Raw genomic sequence first — 18,653 nt, forward strand, 5'->3', positions numbered from 1 at the left:
GCCCTCCAGCGGCCGCACGGCAGCACCGCAGCCGCGCGAAGGAGCCCCGCCGGCCCCCCCTCAGCCCCCCGGGTCCCCTTTCCTTTCTCCTCCTTTTCCTTTGTTTTTTTTTCCCCATCGAGGAAAATAAAAAATGTTCCCACGTTGAGAGCGCGCGGTGAGTGCCCGGGCGGCTCCGAGAGCTCCTTTCGGGCAGACAAAATGCCAGGAGCCGTTAACCTCCACGCGTGCTGGAACTCTCAGCAGAGAGCCTAGCGTCAGTTAACACCTTATTAAGTGAGAACATAACCATAGCTCATAACTGCGAGCCTTCCAAACCCTGGGATAGCAGCATGCAGGGGCACCCCCCTCCTGTTCCCCCCCTGGCAGGGCACCCCATGCTGCCCCCCAGTTTTCTGCCATGAACCAAGCGGCCTCCTCAATCCATGGACCTCGTCAGCAGGGACCCTTTAGACAACAACTCGGTGGTTTTCAGCTCATAGCTTCAGGCCCAGGAGTAACACAAATCATTAAGTTTGTCAAAACCCTTACAAAATCAAAGTTCTTAGCTTAGTCAGGAAAATAGTCAATATATTCCTAATTATTCCTATTTCTCTTTTACTCAGACTCTCTCACAGCCTCCAAACCGTTCAACCCTGAGCTTTGACTGCTCCACCCCAGCTTTCCCACCCACTAAACCTCACAGCAATCAGAAAATGAACCTGAACTCTCCCCAGACCAGGCTCAGGATGTGAGTCGGGCCCTGATGCGTTGCTTTGGGCATCCTCAGGACATATTCTCCCCTTTGACTCTACCGTAGGCACAAGTGCCAAGCTGTAACTCCCATCAGAAACGCAGAGCCACCGCACACCCCGTGTAGGGAACACCCCAGCGGCAGGGGCTGGCCACGGGAAGCCGGCACAGCCCTGCCCAGCACAGCCTGGAGCCCACAGGACAAGCCGCAGACGTGGCCACCAGCCCCCTGCAGATGGCCGATGTGCCACAGGCTGCCTCCGATTCCCTCCTTGGATGAAACCAGATTTCCCCTGCCCCACCAACAGCCCTTGCCACCTTTCCCTCTTCCACCCCCCCCCCCAAATCAGTAGGAGCCACTGAAAGCACCACATTTTCCTCCACCCACAAGCAGCCTCACCAGAATTCCTCCACCACCTTTTCCCAGCCGCAGCCCCCCGCACAACCTGCCCCTCACCACTGCCAGCACTTCAGCTGCTCCCCGTGCCCACCAGCAGCTCGCTGGGGGGTACAATCAGGAGGACAATGCCTGGCACCTACAGACCCCCGATGTGGAGGGCAGCCCTCCCTGCTGCCCTGCACCTTTCTGAAGCAGGACCACAAAAGCCCCCCCAAGCTGCTGAGGCCTGGCCAGCACCACCCACAGCTCCACAGGGCTCTTGCTGAGCAAAGTGCTGGCAACTGCTAAATTCGCTCCTTCCCCTAGACCAGAAAACCCCAAATGGCTAATGTGAGGCACACCAAAGCTGCTCTCCCTACGCAGCGTCCCTAGGGAGCAGTTGAGGGGACTTGCCAGGCTTGGAGCACCACCACTAGCGAGCAACCCATTGTGAAGGGGCAAAGTCCCTAACTCAGCCGTGAACCCTCATCCCACCCCATCAGAGCACATCTGGCTCCGGGACACAACCCCAGATTTTGGGTCCTACGACCTATTGACCTAAGATGGACCCACTGGCCCATTGTCATTCCTGAAGCATCAGCTCAGCCATCAACAGCGTGACACCAGCTCCTGGTTGGCCCTACAGGAGCTGGCAGAGGGTTTGGGGAGTGCTCAGGACATGCAACCAAGCTCAACACCCCCAAATCCACCGCGATCTGCAGACCCCGCGGGGGGGATGCACCACCTTTGATGTCAGCAGCTCCTCACCGAGAACAGCATCTCCTGAGCCAGCCCAGGCTGGGACCTGTCACCCACGAGGGCTGTGGTGACACCAGGAAGCCACCTGAGCACCACTCAAGCTGTGGAGCCAGCACCTCACACTGCTGGATCCCCACTGGACATAGGGCTGGTGGCTTTTAAAGAGGACATGCTGAGTTGGGGGGGGTTCATCCCAAAAATACCCCCTATGTGATCACAAATGGGGTTTTCATTTGAAGAAGATCCGTGTTTTGTGCCTCAGGAGTGTGACAAAGCCCTTTAGTCTTTAAAATCCTAATGGTTATCCAGAGAATAACAACACTAATAGCGGTGGGTGAGCTGATTCCCTGTGGTGCAGCACAGCTTGGGTGCGAAGGCCGGCACAGCGGTTACGGAGAGCTGGACGTTCACCACTCCTCGCTCAGCAGCACGCCGCCCAGGCTGCCGGGGCGTCCCCTTCCCTGCTCGTGTCAGCGAGCCAGAGGGAGCTTCACGGGGCACAGCGCCTCCGGTAGGGCTGCGAGCTTAAGGGAGGGGGAAACCTTCCCAGCTGCAGGATGCCCTTGTGCATCTGGAGCTCGGAACTGGGACAAGAAGGCCGGTGCAGGATCCTGGCACCCTGCGCTGCCAGGGCCCTTCCTCCCTTGCAGCCAGGGTTTAAAGGCACAACAAAAACCCCAGGCTCACGTTTTGCAACAAGTTCAGCAACTCAGCTCAGCCCCGACTGTACCTACGCTGGTCTTGCCCCATGGGATTCTGAATCTCTGCCCTTGCAGTGACTCTTACTGAAAATCAATTTACAGAGGACTTTTACATTTTAAGCTCTCTGAAAAAGGAAAGCCATCTTGTGGAAGGGATGCGGTGTGTATTCCATCCATACCCAGCACACACACAAAGAAACAACTTCAGCCCAAGAGAAAGGATTTTGGGAACTCTTGTGCCCCACAGATTGGCCATGCAGGGGGTGGATACTTTACAACTATTCTCATTTAACAGAAGAGCACAAAACAACCCCAAATTGATGCCCAGGAGGACAGGAGCTAAGCCTCAGCACCACAACATTCAGTCACAGTGATGAGCAAAGGCAGGATGCAGCTTCGGCCGCACACTCCGGGCTGGAGCCTGGAAGCACAAAGCACAGAGGCACACTGCGATTTTTGGACTTACGGATATCTAGGCCACAGAAAGGGTTAGCAAGCAAGGCTGCAATTTCTAACAGAAACTCATCCATGGGGACACAGAGCCCTGCAGGAGACCAGAGCTGGGAGAGGGCCTAGCCTGGGACTCAGCCCACAGCACGAGTCCCATTGCTTCCCCAGCAGGGCTTCAAAAAGCCTCTGCAGTCCCCGGCCCTCTGTCTCCATCAAGGGACCCAAGAACTGGCACCACTGATCTCAGGTGTGCCGTGACCCCTGCGTAGCAAGGAGAAGCGTTGACCATGCCATAGCTGCTGGGAAGCCTGGCTGGAGAGAGAGGAAGGTCTCTGCCTGCAGCCTGGGTGAAGAAAAATCCATCGAGCAGCACCAAGCAGAGGGCTGTGAAGAACGCCCTGAAGTCCCCGGGCAGTAGGAAAGAGTGGAATAATGTACAGCAGAATCATAGAAGAACAAATCATTGCAAATAATGGAATATCAACCTTGGCAGCTTTCATTTAGCAATACAAATGGGAGGGACAACAAGCTAGGACAGCACGGAGTCCCACGAGGAGGGAGCTGGCCAGGACCCCCCAGCCCACACAGCACTGCCGGCCCAGGGAGAGCAAGGCTGCTCCCAGGAGCTTCCTTGGCTTCTTGGGAATGGAGGCAATGGCATCACTGCTTTACCCTGGGCTTTCTCTGGTCCCACCACCCACAGGCATCACAGGTCCCCTGGGAGAGCACACAGCAGCTGCTCCAGTGCTTCTGGAAGGAGGAAGAACAGACAAACCTCTGCAGAGGACCCTAGACAAACCAGTGGAAATTCCAGCCTTTGCACTGCATTAAATCCTAGAGCTTGGCTCCTTGGATTTATATTCCTCCATGGTTTCATTTTTCCCTAAAAAAAAAAAGTTGCAAGCTGTTAAGCTTCAAAACTTAGTATTTCCTTAACTTGGAGCTTTTCAGCTCAACAGCTCTTAAACATAAACCTCTTTAACTGAAGTCTCCTGAATTAAGCTGTCTCCAGCAAGTCCCCACCTCAAGCCCAGCCCATGGAGCCTTTCTACTGGGGAGGACGGGTCCCTGCCCACGCCACCACCACAGGCTCCCACGCGCTGCCCAGGGACTGTCCCATGGGCAGGACCTCATGCGGAGGCTGCACGACCACGCGTGGCCCCACGGGGCACTTTGGGGCTGATGCGATTTGGAGCAACATGCAACCCTGGGCGAGGGCTTTAGGTTCAGCATCCCCCATGGATCTCCGAGGTGTTTGCGTTGGTAGCAGCCTCAGCTGCATGTCCTGACCTTCTACCAGAGAGCATCAGACCCGTAAGAAGTCAGAAGCAGACGTCCCTGTGCAGGATTCGGTGCGGCAGCGAGCACCAGCAGTGAAGGTGCATCGTGCTCCTGCGCACGGCTGCAGGGACAGCCCTGGGTACAACCCTGCTGAGATCCAATACGTAAGGCAGGCTGCAGGCTGCTCGCTAGGAGAAGCTCCGTGGGCTTTATGATCTCCCCTTGAAGTCGCAGGAGGAAGGACTACAGTGGTAACTGCGCCCTCAGACCGCCACTGAAGACCAAGCAGAGGTCACTCAGCACATCCCACTCAAGTCTTTCCTTAGCTTTGCAAAACAAAGTTGGGCAGGATGAGTTTTTTCCTTGTCATGTACCTGCATCAGGTACCTTTCAAAAAAGTCAAAAGAGCTCAGTTCTTTCTAAAAAAGAGGCTGAAAAAAGGTGCATTTCTACTGAAGAGCACCTGGCTTCAGAGCCATAACTTGAAATATAACAGATGGGTGGGTCATCTTGCTGTTTCCACAAAATACACCCAAACGTGACCCTTCCCTGGAAAACCCACCACAGCTCTGCAAAAAGATCCCCTGGAAGTCCCCCTGTCCAGCAGCAGGGCAGGGCTGGACCCATTTACCTCTGCAGCTCTTCACCCTCTCAGGGACACTCCAAGCTACAGCCACAGCACGGAATGGACTCATGCAGGGGCACAGGGTTCACATCGGTGTTCAAATGTTGTCTAAATACTGGGAGAGCAAGAGGGACCAGGAAAACAGTGCTGTAAGTGGGAATGAGTTGGCAGGGACTGTTCTGAACCACAAAGCTGGAGGGAACAAGCAGAAGTATCTCACCTTAGTCTGAGACCCTAAAAAAGCCCAAATCCTCCAGCCTCTGTGTCATTCTGCAGTCTCGGGATCACAAGGCTCGGTCTCCTTTGTCCTGGTGACCCCATGACGTGTTACTGCCCTCAGTAATGGCTTGTGTCAGTGGAAGCCTCTCGGCAAGGACACTCATGGGAAAACAAGAAGTTCACCAGCCCCATTCCCACTGCTTAACAAGCTCACGGGCAGCACAGCACTGCCTGCCAGGACACCTCTGCAAGCCGCAGGCACCATCAGAGCCCCATGGTGACCGTCTCCTGCAGGGTCTCCACTCCTCCTGCTCTCATTTTGACCCTCAACTCCATTTGCTCTTTTTTGATTCATTACCCTTTCTGATTCTTTGTTTTCTCCTCGGATTATTTTCCCACAAAGGCCCTTCTGGCTGGGTTTGGGAGCGCTGATAGATGTGGTGCAAGGGGAGAAAGTTTCTGAAGTAAGCAGCAGCACAAAAGCCATCCCAAAACAGCTGACCACAGCCCACGCCTGCAATTAGAAGAGTCAAGTGGCCTCCACATTGCAATTTTATAACATCTTAATTAACACTATATTTTTGATTGACTTATTTGGTCCAAATAAAGCACAGCTTCAAATCCCCTCTTAAAAGAGCCACTTGCGTAACAGACAACCAACAGCCAGCCACTGAAGAGCTGATCCAACACAACACACCAAATTGCATCCAAAAGTGTAAGTGTAGGTAAAAAGCAAGCAGCAAGTAGAGAGAGGCTGGGGGATTCCCTCTGCTGTCTGAGAAAGGAAGGACAAGATCAGCACTTGCAGGCACCTCAGCACCCCCTGTTCTCCTGTGCCTGGCCATGCAGGCTCTGCTCTGCCCTTTCAATCAAATGGAGGAGTCAGTGCTCAGACAAAGCAACCCTTAATAAATAACAGATCACAAAGCCTCCAAACCTCACTCAATACAACCAGTTGCACGTTCTGCTGCTTGCCAGGACCTACTGCCCATTAGACCGGGACAGGGATAAAGACACTCCATCGAACGCTCAGCTCCAAACCACCAAAATCATTTGGCGCTTTGTCTACGACATTTCACAAGCAGGATACAGCCTTTAATTCCCCTTTGGGGAAGCAGCAAGAGGAATTGGGATCGGCTTGTTCCACAGGGAATGAGGGCAGGAGAAGTTGGGAGAGGTTGGCTGCAAGTCAATAATGGCACGTTGGAAGGAGACAGGACATAGCCTGGGGCACTTGGTAACGTTACTAGAGGAGGGGAGGACAAAGCATGTTCCAGCATGAACTTAGCCCCGAGGGACTGTCTGGGTGGCAAGGAGCCTGGAACCACCACCCATCCTGGCCCTGCTTTCCATTACCTCAGCCCACACATGCTCCCTTCCACCCTCCTGCCAGCCATGCTGGGGTTGTGCCTCTCCAAATGCTCCAAGCAGTGCTGAGCGCAGGTGAAGCAGTCGAGGCCCACGCTTGTCTTAGGCTCCGTGATGTCCTAATTGTATGGGAGCAGCAAACAGAGCCCCAAGGCAGTTAAGGAAGCCACAAGCACTTTTCTTGAGCACTAGGAAGAAGACACAACCAAGACCTCCTGAAGCCGAGAAAGGCTGTTTCACTACAGGACCTTCCATCTCCTCCTCAGAAACGAGATGTCCAGATTCAAGGCAGCAGACCTGGAGATAAAACACGTATCAGGAGCAGCCGAGGCTGCAGCCAACACCATGCAGCAGAAGTTGAGGAACAGCCACCTGAATAAGTGTTAACCCCACTGTAAAGGCAAGGCACATTGCTTTGCCATGGCACGTGAGAACACCTGTGCTTGCATCACTGCTCTTTACTCTTTCTCTACCTCTGTGCTTTCAGATAAGCCATCCTCAAGGACCAGAACCACACAGGCTTTTGTAGTCCCCAGCACTGGATGCAACCATTTCTATCAAAACATTCCAGTTTTATTGCAATCATGCCATTAACATGTTCAAGGGAAACACTGCAGAAATTCAAGAACAATACTTAACAATACTCCAGCAACCCATCTTGTATTTGGTATCTTCTCTTCAAATCTAAGCTTAAACGGATTTTTTAATTCAACCTTTTAGGCTCCAGTCAAAAGAACTTTAATTGGAAGAACTGGCAGCTGCCTGTGAAATCCTACCTGCAGGACACGGCTGCACAGCCCAGGAAGCCCACAGCAGTCATCAGCCAGCCAGTCCCAACAGGACCGAAGCGTTTGGAGACGTGACTGGCAGGAGTAGGCAGAGCCTGGCTCTGGGAGGGCTGGGGCAGTGCCACGCAGCACAGAGCCAAGTGGGGAGCAGGCAGCAGAGAGCCACCAACCGCTCAAGACCGTAGCTGCAAGACCGTAAGTTGACAGAAAACAGAGTAAGCCAACTAACTGGAGCTAATTAAACTTATCGTTTTTATGCCATGATGTAGATGCTTCTAAGATGCCTCAATGTGTAATGGCAGCCTGACAGATGTGGCTTTACATACTTTAAGAGTACATTTTCCAACCAGAACTGCCCATATAGGCTCCATCTTCCCCCTGCAATCCTCATGCCAAACATGGCTGCACCCACTGTCCTGCTTTGGTCAGTGACCTGTAGGCAGAAAACACCATGGCTTTTCTTAAACATTTAATATTCAGAATATTTTATTGGCTGGATAACCTCTTGCTAAAATTACTGTACAATTTTCATATGTTTCAGCCAAAATTGAGGGCAATTTTGCTTAAACGAGCCTGTCTGTGCCATTAGCTCTATTTCACTAGGGAAATTTGCGCTCACTTGTGCATATGACATCATCTATTGACATAACCCCACCGAAACAGGCATTTCAAACACTCATGGCTCTGCCATTTCACATGCTGCAATTATAGTCAAGCTTAAATGCATCTTTGACACTAGACTTGCACTGTGGTTTAGCTTCCCTACCATGCATAGTGCTTGGCTTTGTTTTTCCCAAAGGAAGCATTTGCTTCCCGACAGTTCCATCTGCTTCCATCACACCCAGCATCTCCACTACAGAAATGAGTTTCTGTAATAGCAAACGATGTTTTCATGGACGATTTTACAAATTAAACAATATATTCTGCTTCTAGAACAACTTGAACACCCTGTAAGAGATCCCATGCCCAGCTAGTACAACCCAACGTTTTGTTTCAACCATGTGGTACAAAGGCAACCTCTGTAGGACTCCAACTGTTCAAGGCAGAAAAAATCCTGAACCTGCTAAGACCTGCTTTCACGCCTTTCAGTTCTCAAATTTAAGATTTTTGCTGGGAAAAATAGGAAGTTGTATTAATTCTCACACATCACAAGGATTAAATCAAGCTTAATAGTTACAACTGTTTAAGTGTTTATTAAGTATCGTTTAGATCTTCATACCATTACTGCAGTTACTACACAGATAAAGCATTCAAGCACCTGAAGCAATACAGCATTTAGACAAGAGCTTTGAGGACAAGTTCACAATGCCAGGCGTATCATCCACACGTCCCTTCCTCCCTTCACGCAGAAGTACCTTTTTACCTTGGCATTTCTACTTCGTATGACAGTAAGAATATGCCCAACAAACAATTCTAAATCAACCTCATAGTATCCTTAGGATCAAAACCAAAAAATAGCTAGTAAGGCTCCATTTTGCTATCTCAGCCACTTCAAAGGACATTTCCTGCTTAGAAAGTTTGATCATGATTTTACTCTGATTTCCCCCCAAAGGCCAATGTTAGAAGTTGTACAGAAATTGCCCCACTTAAACTGAAGGATTAAGCTTGAACATGGACAGCCATTATCTGGAGTACCTCGGAAAATTATCTGAGTAAGTGATGCAGACTACCTGCCCATCTGAGCTTTGGGGATTTGCAAGTCTTCAAAGGCTGGAGATTAGCCCTCCACCATTCCCAGGAATTTATCCACTGGTCACTGATCTCTCTCTGTGAGTTCTCTAGGCACACCCTTCAGCACTGAAGCTTACTCTCTCCTCCACAAAACCATTACCCCAGTCATTGAGACAACCTCAGAGACTGTAGCCCCTCAGAATAACAGCACTGCCAGCAATTCCCAAATCAAAAGCATTACATTTTACAAGTGGAATCACAAGCCCTACAAATTTAGTTGTTAGAGAAAAACCATAAACCAAAGACCAATGAAGCAGGTCAGAAATTGAGATGCAGGAAGGGCTGTTTTATGCAATTATGTAATTAGTGGTCACTTCCAGACAAGAGTAAAGTCCCGCTTACCACCTAGTCTTCTCACCAAGCCGAATGCTCGGTAGCTGTAAAACTCGTGCAATTGGGATAGTTGTTTTTGAAGTTGACAACACTGATGACAAAGTTGACTGATGCATACTTGCTAAAGAGAAGTAGCTAAAATACTTTGTAGTTCCTACAGTAACTTTAAAGTCCTGTTATCTTCTGCACTTAGTATGCAGACTACCCCAACCCTTAAAAAAGAAACGATAGTACTTTATTAAAATACTAAATTTTATTTTTTTTCCACGTACATTTAGTCTTCCCACCATTTCCATTTGTCTGACCACCACCACCACCATGCCTTATCAAAACATTCCATACATACTTAAAATGAAGCTGAGGGTGGAGTCCCATCTTTAAAAACTAAACAGGCATTTTGGACAACACATTCTTGGCAAGGTAATCTGGATGACATTTATCAGACACTGTAGGGAAAGCTCTTTCAGCATTTGTAAAAAGGACAGCCAAATAATGGTTACAGAAGTAAGACTGCAGATTTTAATGAACTGTTTAAACTGTTTTCTTTTCTTACAGAGTCTGTCTCCACTGCCAGAGAGCTTGAATGACCTGGAAGTGTACACAAAAAAGTTAGAATTGAAATCTATTTTTATAAATTGAAATCTATTTTTATTATTTTCAGTTTACTATCTCTACTTAATATATAAATTACTAACATTAAATTACAACAGAAATGCATTTCTTTCAGAGAAAACTAAGTTGAAAGAACACACTAGCTCCTTCTGCTAGAAGACTGTTATTCACTCAGTCGCAATAGTAAGAATTCAGTGAAGGTAAGAGGATGGGTGTGGACCAGCTAGGCAAATATTGGCTGAACTCTGCCTACCCTGGCTAATGTCAGACCAACTGCACTAGATGAGGCTAACTGCTTTTAAACATTCTTTCAAGAACCTATCAATTTGTCTATCACACAAGTTTACTCTGAACCACTGAAGGAAGCAGGAAAGCATAAGGAATTCTGTCACTGGAAGAAAGTCTTAACTTACAGGAATTTTGATAGGGAAATCTAAGACACATTTTAACCTAGTACATGTTGAGTAATAACTAATTCAGAAACTTGCTTCCTGATACCACCTTTTGGCTTGCCCTCTTACAAGAGTTCAGTTGACTTTGGGAGAAAACGCAGCAAGAAAGCCATAATATCAATTGCAAAACAGTTCCCCCTCCCAGACACCCTCCCCAACAAAAGGCTGAACAGCAGACTGGCCTAGGTGGCCAACTTCAGCAGCAAGGAAAACCACAGCTCATTTCCTTAGCCAATATGGTGCCAAAAGGAAAATTCTGTGGGTTTAGTAAGCAAGAGATAATTTACCAACCATATAAAAGCTGGAAAAATGTAATAAAATATTAGCTTTCTCATCTTAGCCAACTAAACCCTTAAAACCGTTCCCATTTATTTAATTTGAAGTATTGTTCATGGTTTGTAACCCTTTGAAACAGTCCAAAGCTTGTAAAGATTAAGAAGTGGAAAAGAATCCCTAAGTCAGGTTATAAAAGTTTTTGGATTTTATCAAGTTTCAATAAATTTAGTTACCTTCTGGTCCTCCGTCCTGAAACAATTCTTAACATAGTTGGCGAATTTGGGTTCCAGCTTAGGAAGGGAAGAACCCTATTTTGAAAAAAATAAATTTAGCGTATGCAGGCCATTTCATCATTCCAACAAACAACTCCGACAAAGCTTAAATCCTTTGCAATACAAGGGGAATTTTACCAAACTCAACTTGAAACATCCAAAACCAATCAAACCATTTTTTAAAAGTTTGCTTTTCTACAGTACCCAGGTATTTCTCCCAGCAGCGTGTGCCTACACACTGAAATGCCCGTACAAATATCGTTGCTCATGCTCCAAAACACAACAGCAAGCAGCCTGTAGGCAACATTCCTGTGCTTTTCAGATCAACTAGAACTAATTCCACATTTAAGGATTCCTACTGCAGGGTGCAACTTGCGACACATATCTGCTTTAGCTCTTCTCCAAAGCAAAAATTTAAGTCATCTCCCACCTACATTCCCTCCACCAAACCCGTAAGTCTCATTCTGATACCGCAGTTCTAAGAATTTAATGAACTATTTGAGACATTTTCTTTTCATCTCTGAAACTGTCTTTGTACATACTCAAACATACAAACAGACTGAGTAAGTCACAATCTACGTTCATCTTCACACCTCCCATCTCCAGGGAGGAAGATACAGCACATTAGAATTATCCTCTCGCGTGCCCCATGAGCAATTCTTCAGGTATATCAGTTCAAGTATCCAGCTAACTACGACAGTACACTTAGCAGGTTGCAGAATATGGTAATTTGATGTTCAAGGAATACAAAGCTACACTAAGATTATGTGAAAATGAGATACTACAACCAAAAAGCTTGTATTTAGACAAAGTGTTACCTACCAAGTACTGTCACTTTTCTATTAGCTATCTTCTTACTGGAGCCGACTCCCTGAACTGTGTTAATAAAGCTATTTCTGAAGCTGTTATCTTGCTGGCTGTTACAGCAAAAAGCCACACAAACCTTTTGCCTTACTAAGGCAGACCAACAACATCTTGGAAAGCCTTAAAGCTGCCTGCTATTGCTTCTACGGTATCTGTGCCTACACTGCATTTCCCAGTAAAAACTTTTCAGCAATGAGAAGTGTAACCTACAGCTACCTGCCAATTAACTGGTGTGTATCCTTCCTTCCAAAGGGACATCTCTGCCTACCGTGAATAGCTAAGCCCCTTCTGCCTACACTGCAGAAACACTGATCATTGCTCCTCCGTGAGTCATGCATGAAAACCACCCTAACGCCCATCTGATCCAAGAGGTTAGCTTGACCTAGCAGAATGATACCATCCGTCACCATCGGGTTCACAATTTAGGGATAGGTATTTCTATCCCAATTAGCTGTCATATCATTCATTGCTTACGTGTCATACATCAGTGTCGTCAATATATCACTCTGTACCTACTATATACACCTAAACCCTTTTTGCTTTATTTCACATTTGTGGGACAAAACTGCCTTAAAACTAAGAATGTAAACCCAAGATCAACCTAATGCTCCCACAATCAGAGGGCTGAAGCACCTCTCCTCTGAAGACAGGCTGAGAGAGCTGGAATTGTTCAGCCAGAAGAGAAGGCTCCAGCGAGACCTTACAGCGGCATTCTAGTACCTAAAGGGGGCTACAGGGAAGCTGGGAAGGAACTCTTTGTCAAGGAGTGTAGTGACAGGACAAGATGTAATGGCTTTAACCAAGAGTGGAGATTTAGTTGAGCTATTAGGAAGAAACTCTTTACGCTCTAAAACCACAACTCTTTGTAGCACTGACATCAGCCTAGACTTTAGCTTTGTCCACAAATAAATTTCCAACAAAGAGTTTGGATCTGCCACATGCTCTTTATGCAATTCTGAGTCAATGAAGAAAAAACACAACAGTAGCACAGCATACATGTCAGATCCCCACCACCACCTATTCTGCAGTAAAGCTTTGTTTGTACTGTACTTCACCCCTAGCTAGCACACACATCCAAACTTGGCTAACGAGGAGGGAATTGCTATCATCCTCTACACTTTTACCCAGCAAACCTACAGACAGAGCATTTCTACCAAAATGCAGTTCTTTTAATCACAAGCACCTATCTCCCCCTTCTGGAAGTTGCAAAGCCTTACAGGCTGCACCATTTAGTCAAGTCATTCCCCCTCCTCTCCCCCCCCCAAACTAGGACAGTTCACTAACTTCACCTATCGGTAGAGTAACAATTTATTTGTTCATTTCCTCTTGAGTATCAATGCTCATCTTTATCCTAAATGAGTTTTCATTTCTGAGCTTCAACATCAATATCCTCTGCTAACAAGATTGCAAGCAGTGACATGCAAACATTTCTAAACAACGTTCTTCTGCTGCAGAAGTATTATAAATAAGGCTGACGAAACCTAAAGTTTTAGAAAACTCACCTTGTCTATGGATGCTTGCATTTTTGCTTTAATCTCCTCTAACGACAGAGGGACTTTTGGTGTTTTTGGAGTTAGAGATTTATCCTTCTTGGAATCTGGAGTCTGTAAAATATTGTTAGAAAATTGCATATTAAGCTGCTCAGTACACAAAATCAATTTTTCAAAAAACAAAAATCTTAATTTATATTTAATACAAGAACTATCACAGACATTTCAGATTGTTTTTAACAAGTCACAGAAAAAGTTGTATTTTCCAAAACATTCTTCAAAGAAAATGTAAAGAATGCTAAGTTAGGAGTTTAACTGCAGTTATCTTATGCTTCTGTGCACTCATCAACACAGCTGTTTCTCCCAACACAAGTGAAACTGAAAACAGGCCAAACATTCAGTGATTTCAATTTGCTCCGCAAATGCAGCCAGATTCAATTCATACTTTAAAAAAGGTACACAGCCACAGTGTTTTCCAGGTGCTATGCTGCTGTCCATATCACTCTAATTTCTGTACTGACCTTCCCTGTACAGTTATTTGAGTACACGCAGGAAGGAAAAGCTGCATAAGGAAGCTTGACAAGTACAGAACTGAAGAAAACTTTCAGCTCGCACACAGGTCAGTTTCTGAATCCAAGATATTAAGCCACAAAAGCAGCACTGCTGGGACAAGGTAGGTAGCAAACTAGAACCAAAAGAGAGATTCCTTAATAGCAACGGTCTCCTGTTACACAGCTGATTACAAGTACCAGCTATTGTAGTTGTAAAGGCAGTTTTACCGAAGAGTTTCACAAGGCAACACAATGCAATGAAGCAACAGCATGGTTCCTATTCATTCACGAACTTAGGATTAGTACATTTTGTTTCTGGTAGGCAAGGAAACTGGCTTCCACAGTAGAACAAACATTTGACTCATCTGCCTTCACTCACTTTTGTTTTGGATGCTGGTGTGGACGGCTTGGAGTCTTTTCCATTTTGCTTTGCTTTCTGCATATTTTTTCCTGAAGGCTCACGGACAGGCTGAAAAGAAAGCATTTAAGCATATTTGTCATGAAAAACTGCTGTTATACCTGTTAAAATAATACTAAAAAGACTCTATGACAAATACATATTATTTAACCTCAAGATAAAAGGCACCCTTGTTTCCTGTGCAGTATGATCAGTGCCTGTTATTTGGGCATAAATAGCTTATGCAACAGAAACTCAAGTGACAAACTGATGGTCCAACAATACAGAACATAGTCAAGACAATTTTGTTATGATGCCATACAACTATGTGGGACTTTATTTTCCATACATTTATATAATTATCTAAGGGGGTATGTAAGACCATTGCATTTTTTGGGCAGAGATGGTGCAAGGCTTGAGTCTTTTTTTAAAAATATAAATGAATTCTAGATGTCACTGCAAGCCTAAGATCTGACCAGCACTACTTGTTATTTGTAACACAATCATTAGCTCTTCTCTGGTATGTTATACAGAAATCTTGTTCAGGATGTGCAAAGGCAATGCCATACACAGATTTAAGAATGGGATTCTTGTATTAATATGTAATCAAGGGACCATTTCCTTCAGTCATGCTAGACTTGATTATATAGCCGGAAACTTGCAGTCAAACACAATCTTCATCAGACCTTAAGCCACCCTGCACTATTACCTAAGGAAATTCATCAGGAGAAAGAAGCATTTAGTGGAATAAAACATTAAATGTTTGTTTCTAAGAATGTCAACGTGCAAATATAAGTCTTAAAAAAATCACCGTCTTTCATCTCTACAACTGCCAAATTGTCTTACTTAGTTTTACCACCAGATGGCACTCCAGGGCTGATGTAATTTCACATTCAAGCACTTGGCTGCCTGAAGCAAGTCTCTTCCTATAGGCTCACACAGTTTAGAACTTTTTTTAATTGAAGAAAGTCACTAAGACCTTTCTCACAGCATGCAGGACTAATTGAAATGGCAAAACACAATCCACATGTATCAACAGGATTTTATACATAAAACCACAACAGCCTGAGTTTTGCACATGGGTATACAGTTAAGAAGCACCCAGCCATCCCTCTGTAACAAAGTAAAAAATCAGATGACTATTCACATCAAATTCATGAGAGTTAATTAACATCTAGTAAGAAGGAGGTGAGTACTTGTCCCTCCTGTATGGATGAACTGTTAACCTGGCATTAGCACATCAAGAGGGGTCACTATGTCTACATTGAATAGATACACACAAACATGCCACTTACTTTCTTCATTGGTGTTTTAATCTCTTCCTCATCATCATCCAAGTCGTCCTCATCACTAGAATTAGAAAGTGGTCACTCACCATAACTTGTCTGAACACATGACAAGGTGTTAGGCCAAATACTCTTAGTGCTGTATTTAAAGGTACTCCCTTTGCTTTAGTACTCAATGTGTGAATCTTAGGGCTCTGCAGTAGTACTAAAGAAATTCTGAATTTACTCAAAGTTACTGAGCTATAGGAAACAAAGTTTCCTAACCCAGTATTACATATTTGAATAACACTGATTCAGGTTACATTGTGGAGATAAATTTGAGCTCATTTTTGGTAGCTAAGACCAAGAAGTCGCTTCCTCACTTAACATCTAGTTATGTCACTCATCTCAACAAAACAAAAATACGTACTCATCCTCCTCATCATCATCTTCATCATCATCTTCATCATCTTCTGATAGTTTTGCTTTTTTCTTTTTTAAAAAAACAAACAAAAAAAAGATTTTAAGGATTTACACTACAGTGTTTCAGCTCAAACTCTTGCAGCACACTAATGTTTATTCCAAAATCTGCACATATTGAGTTACTTCAGTGGTCAAAGTTTCTACATAAGTAGGCTTCATATTAGCCTATTCAGCAAGGCTTTGAAAACAATCTGTAGCTAACACATCCTGTAACTTAATACGTCTCCAGATCTAAGTGCAAAATAACTGCCTCCTCCCCCTCCCCCCGAAATGTCAGACCACTTATTAAGTAAATCACTGCAAATAATCTAACCACTCATTCTTAGGCAGAATAAATACCAAACCAAAAGAAAATTCTGCAGACCAACAAATCAGAAGTATACCTGTGGTGTTTTAGCTCCTCCTCCACTTGCTGGTCTCTTTGCTGAGGCATTCACAATTTTGGTATCTTCCTCCTCATCCTCTGATTCTGGTTCTTCCTCTAATGCTGATAAAAAGATGGCAACATGTAAAATACCCACCTCATTTAACAATAGCAAAAACGAGATTACTAGTAAAACAAATTATCACCCACAACTAAGTAAGGCCTTCTTGGAATGCTGGAAACAATTGAGCAAGCTTCCTATCAGCACTAACCACTAAGGCCAGAAGCTCTTCCAGATGACTGGGTGCAGATACTACTACACCAAAATCCAAGAATGGATAAAAGATACCCATATGCTACAACACTCATCGCAAAAAAAAAAGCCATAGGAAGGTAAGAGCAAGTACCTCCCCATATCCAGGACATACTTAAGAATTTCTAGAAAGATCAGTTTCAAGACAGTTCTATAAAGGAAAAGCTTGGTTTATCCTTTACTGAAAAAAAAAAAAAAAAAAAAAAAAAAAAAAAAAAAAAAAGATAAAATAATTCAGTCTTCTCAGACTCTAAGGTAAGGAGAAAGCTCCCATATGGGGAACAGCAGCACCCATTTTTAAGGGGAGCAATTAGAACCCAAATTGAGAGGCTGACAACTCCCCTTACCCATACAAAAAGGAGGCAAGAAAGTGTATATAAGCATCTCTCTGAACTCCTTTGCCCTCAGTCACTTCAGGCTTCTGAAGACAGTCAATGCATTGCTCAAGATACCAGATACACCTCTAAAGTTCTGGTGACGTTAACAGTAAGGTCTCAGGGCTCTGCCCCAGTGCAATTCAGGCTCAAACATGGGAACTTTCCAACAGCAATGCCTTATGCACACAACACTGATACAACACAGCATGCTGACCAGCTGTAACATGCATGTTGACTTCAGGAACATGTAAAAAGCCTTTGTTTTGCAAATCAATAAATGTTAGTTTTGAAGATTAGCAACCAGAACAATACATACCTACAAGATGTTGACCGCTGACATAAACAGGCCCAGAACCACATTTCAACCTCAAGGTGACTGGTGGCGTGATCTCAAAGCCGCCTAGTGAAACCTAGGTAAATTAAAAAAAGCATTAACTATGGAAGGTGAGGTGTGTATAACAAGCAATCCATTCAAACAAAACCAACAGCACCGAAATCTGGAGATTCCAATGGTAATACAGCAATTACAAGTTTCAAACTGACAGAATATTCCAGAGGTGTTTCGAGTCTAAGAGCCACAACAGGGCTGGATTTACAACAGTCATGGTATATCATAATTAAATCACGCTTTTCAAAACTAGACCAATCCATGTTTCTGTACATCATTGCAGCAATGATAATTTCAAGATCAACCATCACACCTGCCCCCAGCATTGTGCAGTTCCACTTGCACAACATCAACAACCCCGATTCAAATTACATTCCAGATGGCAAGAATCAAAGGAAGGTGCCTTTAATTCCACAGAAGGTAATAATCATCTTTACAATCTTGTAAGAATTTCCGATCTGAAGTAAAAAGTAGATTTTCTCATCCCAGGCTCCAAGAAAGCAACACAGACTAGAGATGCACCCACTTGCAAATACATACATTTGTATGCACGGAGATGACGTGCACAATTAATACAGCTTCTTTAAAAATGCGCAATTTGAACCGAAGTCTATCATCTCCAGGTGACTAGAACAAGTCTGCTAGGTGCAAAAAGATATATATCCATTTAGCTTGTATTCCTGGCATGTGCCAAAGGTGACACTTCTCTGAACCCACTGACTATGCCTCACTACATCACTTGCAGATCATTACAATCCAGACAACCGAAACCTTTACTAACTTGTCCTTCTCACCTGAGACCCAATTTGTAACAGATGCTTTCTTGCTCATTTACTTACTGTAGGCTGCACAGACATTTTCAGAGACGCCAGTACTACTTTAATAGGGTTGCCTTCATAGTCCAATGCTTCTGCTTCTACAACATGTAATTCATCTTTGGCTCCAGCCCCTAAAGTAACCTGTAAAACAAAGAACAGTACATATTCTGAGAATCTCAAATACTCAAAGACTTTTAGAGCACATTCACTGTTCTGTGACTCAAGACTGATGTCTGTGATTCTGAATGCTAATGACTGAGTTGCACTCCTCCCGCAGCCAGTAACTTCTTTCCCCTTAACACTGGTGCTTACAGGGTGTGATTGCAGACAATTGCTTTGATGAAAACACAGAAAAGCTTGGGGGG

At 45.0% G+C, this 18,653-nt stretch overlaps 1 protein-coding gene across 1 annotated transcript; it reads right to left on the minus strand.

Moving 5' to 3' along the window:
- Positions 1-9,597: 9,597 nt before the first annotated feature.
- Positions 9,598-18,648, minus strand: LOC118157914 (nucleophosmin-like; the record flags this gene model as incomplete). Its single annotated transcript, XM_035312448.1, has 9 exons — positions 9,598-9,954; positions 10,940-11,014; positions 13,345-13,446; positions 14,263-14,352; positions 15,576-15,630; positions 15,976-16,037; positions 16,412-16,515; positions 17,399-17,492; positions 18,310-18,648. Coding segments are annotated over 9 exons (960 nt in total), but the record flags the coding sequence as incomplete, so codon positions are not given.
- Positions 18,649-18,653: the final 5 nt, after the last annotated feature.

The sequence above is a fragment of the Oxyura jamaicensis genome (assembly GCF_011077185.1).
Source record: "Oxyura jamaicensis isolate SHBP4307 breed ruddy duck chromosome 13 unlocalized genomic scaffold, BPBGC_Ojam_1.0 oxy13_random_OJ106674, whole genome shotgun sequence".
NCBI lineage: Eukaryota > Metazoa > Chordata > Aves > Anseriformes > Anatidae > Oxyura > Oxyura jamaicensis.